This window comes from Eurypyga helias, unplaced genomic scaffold, assembly GCF_000690775.1.
Source record: "Eurypyga helias isolate BGI_N326 unplaced genomic scaffold, ASM69077v1 scaffold26795, whole genome shotgun sequence".
Lineage (NCBI taxonomy): Eukaryota > Metazoa > Chordata > Aves > Eurypygiformes > Eurypygidae > Eurypyga > Eurypyga helias.
In genome coordinates, this window is record NW_010253785.1 from 1 (window position 1) to 7,042 (window position 7,042).

At 51.5% G+C, this 7,042-nt stretch overlaps 1 protein-coding gene across 1 annotated transcript in view; it reads left to right on the forward strand.

Moving 5' to 3' along the window:
• Positions 1-1,171: 1,171 nt before the first annotated feature.
• LOC104510515 (protein DDI1 homolog 2-like) overlaps positions 1,172-7,042 on the forward strand; it is a gene marked incomplete at its 5' end in the record, with an annotated part of 13,870 nt that continues 7,999 nt past the window's right edge. Inside the window, 4 exons of the mRNA XM_010152786.1 lie at positions 1,172-1,288; positions 1,429-1,467; positions 4,399-4,528; positions 5,570-5,800. Coding sequence (XP_010151088.1) covers positions 1,172-1,288; positions 1,429-1,467; positions 4,399-4,528; positions 5,570-5,800 — 517 coding nt within the window. The remainder of the gene's footprint in view (positions 1,289-1,428; positions 1,468-4,398; positions 4,529-5,569; positions 5,801-7,042) is intronic.

Sequence of the window (7,042 nt, forward strand, 5' to 3'; positions counted from 1 at the left end):
CCTCAGGGACAGGGGGAGGGACGGCCGTTACTTCCCCCTCACACCCGGGTTGGGTGCCCCCCCCCGCGGGCTCTTGCTCCCTGCGGCCTCCGCTCCGTCGCATCCCGGACTTTGGGGGTTATTTTGGGGGGTGTGTGTACCTCCCATCCGACCGTTGGGGTGAAACGCCTCCTTTTTTTCCTCAGAAATCCTCGTCTTCCCCTCGGGAGAGGACTCCGGGTTCCCGGTGACTAGATGCCTTACAGGGCTCCCTCCGGGAAAGGCTCGGTCTCCTCCGCGGTGGAGCTGAAAAGGGGAATAAAATGTTTTATTGAGTTTTCAGAGGAATTTGGCGTCTTAATGAGGAAGGATTTGGAGCGAGAGGAATGGGAGTTGGAGAGGGGGGAAGGTGGCATCCCTTGGTCTCCTCAAACCCCAAGGAACGAGGCTGAAACGTTCGGGAAAGGGTTTATTTATTGTATCAAATTCGCGTCTGGGGCAGAAAGGGCAGATTGAGGCGTTTTGCCCCTGTTTTCTTACGGGTGTGGAGATCAAAGGGCACGTCCGCGTGGTTTCCTCCTCCAGCCCAAATTCGGGGCTCGCTCGTCGCCCGCGTGCCAAAACACGAGGCGGGCTGTGCGTGTGGGGGCGGCTCTCGTCCATCTGTCTGTCCGTCTGGGCTTTACTCACTGTTTTGGGTTCGGTCTTGCTTTTTTGCAATTTCTGCCCGTTTATCAGCGGGGCAACGTGTTGGTGGGCAGGGCCATGTCAGCTCCTTTCTTGGGGCGCTGGCTGTGCCTGGCAGAGTTTGAGGAGTTCCGTGGCGATCGTTTTGCTTCCCGAGCCTTTCTCCAGCGTCTGAATTAATCAAGTGTTGTAGATGTTAGTACAGAAAGTATTTTTGCAGTCAAGCAGCTACTAGTCAGTGATGGGAAAAAGGGCTGAAGCAGCGCTTTTGAGGTGGACGTGTTCCCTCGCCGAGCAGGTTCCCAACGCTTCCCCCTGCGGCGTTTTGCTTTACCTCTGACTTCGGCGAGCCTTTTATTTTGGGATGAGAGGTCGGGTTTGGAGATGGAAGCGGTCTCCAAGGCAGAGGTAGAAAATCAAGTTTTCCTTTAGGGGAAACCCTTGATTATTTTGGCAGGAGGCGAGACACCACCTCATATAAAGGTTCCCGCCTGCTGTGCTCCAGCACAAGCCCCGTGACAGTGTCACAGCCACCAGCAAGGCGCCCAAGTTCACGGCTGGTAATGGGGACAACCTCTACGCGTGGCATTCCGTGAGCGTGCTGCGGCTTCGACGTCTCCGGGTGCGCAGAGCGTAAACTCCTCGTCAGCTTTGTCCCCCTTGTGTCACGGTAACCCGCTGGCTCTGGTTATGGGGGTCACGGATTGTCGTGCTGATGTTTTGTCGAGAGTTCCCTTGCTTTGAGCTTTTCCTCCCCTGCAGTTAAACTGCGGCGGGGTTTGGCGATTATATCAGCCGCAGGTAACGGGATCAGCGCTGTGCTTTTTGTCACCACCTCTGCTTCCCTTCTGCTCACCCATCTGCCACTTAGGCAGCAGCATCTTTCCTTTGTTTTCGTGTTTTCTAGCCACATATTTATTGTTCTTCCCTCTGGCTTCTGCCCGGGGTTTGTGAAGTGTTTTGAGGACGTTCAGTGGGGAGAAAGTTACAAAAATACAAGTTCCTGGTGAAGCGGCTTGCGTGGGAGAGCGTCCCCGAACCATCCTCCGCAAATAGGCGGTATCACATTTACCAAACTGCTGGTTTTCCCCAACCAAGGCGCGATGTGCATGAAAGTTGTCGCGCTGGCACACAAGAGGCGACAGATTTATTAGAGAGGGTTGCGCAGGGTGAGGTGAACGACTGCTGTGTGTGTGGAGGGGGGTTAATCCCAGTCTTATTCTCTGCTGATTTGTCACAGGAATTCTGGGTGCTGCAGTTTGGGGCGAGGTGAGCTGCGAGGTTTCCAAGGGATGGCTGTGGTGGCGAGGTGCGGAGGGCGGCATGAGATAACAGGGACGGCTGCTGGCAGGCTGTGCTGATAAGAGGAGCTGGGCAAGGAGAGGGAAAATAATTCTGCTCGCTGCGGTTTCCTCCATGCATCGAGGCAGTGGCTTTTCTGGAGAGGAGATGCTGCGTCCTTCTGGCAGCAGGGTTACTTCCTTCGTTTCTCTTCACGCGCCATGCATCTCCTGGCCTTTGCTGTGCGTGGCCGTGACGGGAGGGTTTAAGGGCTTCTGAGTTTGATGTATGGTTGCCGGTGGTACCTAGCACTCCCGATTGGCGTTCCTTGCTCCGTAAGGAGGTTGTACCCTGTGGCATCGCAAAATCCAGCCATCGTGCGGTTTTAGTGCCTGCATCCCTGCCCGGGTCACCTCCGGAAAAGCCCGTGTTCGCTACCTGGCCAGCCTACAAGCTCACCTGCTAAACTACGCTACAGACCAGATAATCAACACGCAGCAAAGTTAAACCCGTTGTTTTTACAGCAGAGGGGAATGGGTCAAAAGCCTACTAAGCCGTGCCGCTAATGGATGTAGAGCGAGTGCTGGGTGCTTAATTCATTGTCTGAGGTGGGAAGGCCGAACGCTCGTAAATCCAATCCCAGCCCGATGACAGAGGTAAAGCCTCACTTAAAGCGATTAACTTGTCTCCTCCGGAGTGTCTGCGCAGGGAAACTGCCATTTAAGATTTGCGCGTGCAGCTGGGATTTATTACAAGCTTGCTTTCTCCACGGGCAGCGGTGTTACCGAGTCAGGCCGGGCGGGATGCATCCCGTAACGTGAGAGGATGCGCTGGGACTCTTCCCGTCACAAGCTAACCTTAATTATGCCGGTGATGCCTTGCAAACCATCGGAGTAGAGACCGCACGCCTTCGTATGGCTTGCAAGCTGTGTTTGCTTAGGACAGACCCAGTTTGGTGCAGTGCTGCTGAGGTGGTTACGTGTGCCGTTAAGGAGAGGGCAGGAAGCTCCTGCTTGTTTCTAATGGTGTGTGTTTCTCTGATCCTGGTGGCTCTGATTGCTGTTGTACGTGGCTCTTGTTTCTGTCTCTGGCACCGCCTCTGACGATGGGTCTCCACTTGGAGTGCATTACTGGGATTCTGCATAATGGTTCGGAGTTGCTGCACTAAAGCAGTTGGAGGCCACAGCGTCTTCCAGACCTTCAAGACATGTAGCAATTGGGTTTTTTTGGATCTTCTTCTTGGATCTGCTGCTTGAGACAGCATCGAATAGAGCTGTGTCCCATCCGGGCAAGGACTGCAAAAGCTTCTCCCACGCGGCTTTGCCAGTCCCAACCTGTGGCAAACCTGTTGTTCCTGAACCGGCCTTTTCCAGACCCAGAGAGACACGGCCTTGCTGAACGAGGTGGTAAATAGGAAATTTGATCGTGTGCCTGACGGGTTTAGGCCGAGTTCTCCAGGGCTTTTTGCTTTGGACTCCTGCCAGGGGTAGGAGACGGAACCGATCTGCCTAGTCTCGTTTCGCTCCAGTGAAGGCACAGAACCCTTGATAGTTAGCAGATACCATTTCTGGGAATTTCCGTTCCCGTAAAGCACTTCTTTAATTAATTAATTTCTTTTGCTTCCCTGCAATTTAGGACATCTGTAGGTATTAGAGATCGAATGTTAACAGAAATGTTCCCATGGTGATTATTCTTTTTTATCTCAATACATTTTTATGTTTCATCTGCGGACCCCTCGTTAAGTCAGATTATCATATTAGAACAAGATGTGACTTTGTGTTTTATAGTCAAAAGAAGTTAATTCCTCACCATGGACTGACTGCAGTCTCGGGAGTGGTGTCTTTGGGTGCTGAACCTTTGAGTCTGGATAAAGTTACATCACTGAACTAAACTGGAAATCACTGAGGTCCCTGTAAAACTGGTTATTCTGGGGAACAGTGTTGTGGGAAAAGGCAGAGATCATAGATATTAGACTGGATCATCCATGGATCAATCCTGATCGACACTGTCTGCATGTGGGCCGTCAGTCCTTGGCCAATAGGTGCTGACCTACGGGGAGAAAATGCTGTAGAAGACTTGTGTAATCCTAGAGATTGCGTTTTGGAAATGTGTGGCAAACAGCTCTGCTGCAAGGCTTTCTTTCCATTAAAACTCTCAGCCCCTAATTAAGAGAGACCAGCCCTTCTCCCAGATGCCGGGTTTCGGTAAGACCAACTTTGTGTCACTGTCCAACCACCTACTTGTTGAGGTCTTTCTGCGCCTGAGGTGGAGATGCTTCGGCAGGGCCTGCCCATGTGCGTGGTGAGAATTGCACCCCTTCCCTTCCGAAGCTTGAGTTGGGTCCAGAGGATTTAGTGGAACGCTTTCCTAAGAGAGTAAAAATAAATAAAAGCAAGATGATGTGCGCTTTGTCACGCGTGGTGTTTGTCACTGCACTCTCTCCATGAACAGATAGTCTATGCGGAGCGGCCTCTAACTGACAACAACAGATCTTTGGCCTCCTATGGCTTGAAGGACGGGGATGTGGTGATTTTGCGACAGAAGGAGACCGTAGAGCCACGGCCTGCCATCCGTTTCCCAGGTGAGAGAGGGTTTGTGCTAACTTACGCTCTGAGCGTCCCAAGATCTCGATATTTATCAAACACCAACTCCATCTCCTGTCAGTCTCCTTTAGCACCTCACTAGGCCACTTAGGAAGGAGGGTGGCTAGCAATGACGCAGGGTGGGCTTTAAAATTGGCCAAAGGCCTTGTTACTTAATATTTTTCCTTATTCTGAGGACACATATACCATTTTCTTCTGGGCAGATGCAGAGAAAGCGAGGAAGGGAACTGGTTCTGAAGAGCAGTTTTTGTAAAGGCACGTGAATTTTCGTACGACCGCCAGTTCCCTTCCCGCTCAGCATAATGGCACAATAAAATGCGGTCTCCGCGGCTCAGACGCGTTAAAGGGCTGTTGCGATGCGTACTCTGAATCTCTACTGTGACACATACCCAGAGAAGCCACATCTTGACAAACCCAGTTAGATAATCGTGCATACATGGAAAAGACTGCTCTGATAAAGTCTGAGTGGAGCCTTGCTCCTCTGTCCTGCCTGCTGCAGCGATTCCTAGGAAATCCCCATCAATAAATATCATGGAAAAGGAGGTACCGCCGGCTGAGGAGGGCGTGGGAGCGTTGCTTGAGGTCCTTGTCCTCCTGCCTTAGCTGGAGGATGGGTACCTGCAGTGCAGGTCTGCAGAAATGTTACTTTTTTTCCCCTGTTTTTTTTCAATCTGGGAGATTCAGAAGTGCCTTAGAGACACTGGGTTTAGCCTTGTGATCCCTCCATGTGGTATTCACGTTGGTGAAGCTGGAAATAACTAGTCTGTGATTCAGTAAGTGCATTTCAGGGGATAAAAAATGGGTCAGATAGAAGGCGAGACCAGTTACGTAAATACGTGCTAGCATTCCTAACCCAGTAACCTGAGTGCGTGGCCGCGCGTCTGAGTTGCTGTTCACAGAGTCCGGTCTGATCCTGTGGCGTGAAGAGCAGCTCATCCTTCCCGCAGTTTTCCCACGGTGTTTTTCAAGCAGAATTGTAAATTGAAGCTCCGACGCCTCTGTCCTCTTTTTCCCTCAAGGTCTGCCGAGGATAGACTTCAGCAGCATCGCGGTTCCAGGGACATCCACTCAGCAGCACCAACCACCAGCGCAGCATCTTCGCCCGTCGCCTCCCGATGCGCCTTCGTTCCCTCAGGGTTTGGACAATCCGGCACTGCTACGGGAGATGCTGCTGGCGAACCCCCACGAGTTGTCCCTGCTGAAGGAGCGCAATCCGCCCTTGGCGGAGGCGTTGCTCAGCGGAGACCTCGGTAAGCCGGGTTTTTAGTCTGCGGGAAGTGGTTTTTAAATCTGTTTGAGCTCAGTTCTAACAAAAGGCAGCCACAGGTTTTTAACTAGCTGGGATGTTCGCTGCCAGCTCATTGATGGTGCTGATAAAAGGTGCCAGTTGGGAGTACTGAAGGCAGAGTTCCTCTCTTTCTAACAAGTCTCTGGTAAGCTGGGCATATTTCTCCTGCTTGGCTTCTTTAATATTCTCCGTGCCCTGCTTGGAAATACCACATGCACAGGTAAGTCGAGTTTCTGGGAAGACAAGTGGCTCAGCTCCCAGTTTCTCTGCGAAGACTCTGAATGCATGTTTTCCAGCAATGGCGTTGCGTTTGGTGCCTCCCAGAGCCCACTGAAGCCTCAGGAGAGAGCAGTACGCTAGAAAACACACTCTGTCCATAATGTTAGCTGCTGTGGAAGTGGACGTCCGAAAGGGAGAGGAAAAGGAACAAGTACATGATGTCTTTAACAGAGACTTGAACATATATGACTATTTCTAGCAGAAAACCTCCCCAGTCTCAAGTATTTTGATGTGTTAATCTTGCATATTTTGGGCACAGGTGAAGCCCAGTACAGTGTCCTTCCCTCCCTCTGTAGGTGAGCAGCTGATGTGGGTCCCTCATTCTTCATGTGATAAAAGCTTTGAACTCACGTCCTTTCAGTATGAAGAGTGGTGTTTTGGGGCATCAGATGTGCTTCTAAATCCCTTCAAGCTGTTTTGTTAGGAAATAAATCCTATTGAGTTTGGCAAAATGAACAAAGAACTCCTATCCAGAGTTAAAACCATCTCCTTCTCGCTCTCAAGCTGCTTTGCGCTTGGTGCGAGCGCTGTGTCCGTAGCGCGGTTTTTCCCGTCGCCTTGGGATGTGCCACTGCTGGGTGTCGTGGGCTTAACCTATGGCAGAAGTGGCTGATCTGTCTTGTGCTTACAATAAACCTGGATTCAGGTGTGTGTTTTCAGTCCCGAGTAGCCGCAGCGGGATGTCAGAAGGAAGTGGTTTGATCTGGTTACGCTTTCATCGTTCTGTGCTGCTACTGTCGGTGTTTGGGCACAGATCCAGTGCAGCTCTGGCTCTGTTGCCCGAACATACACGTAGATACGTGCCACGTGACCGTGCTGGATGCACCACCAGCACTTCAGAAGGTGCTGTCTATACAGAAGTCTGAAAACCAAAGAAAACATACCCAATGCCTTCCTGAGCATGTAGAGCCTTTGAGCCAGAGAG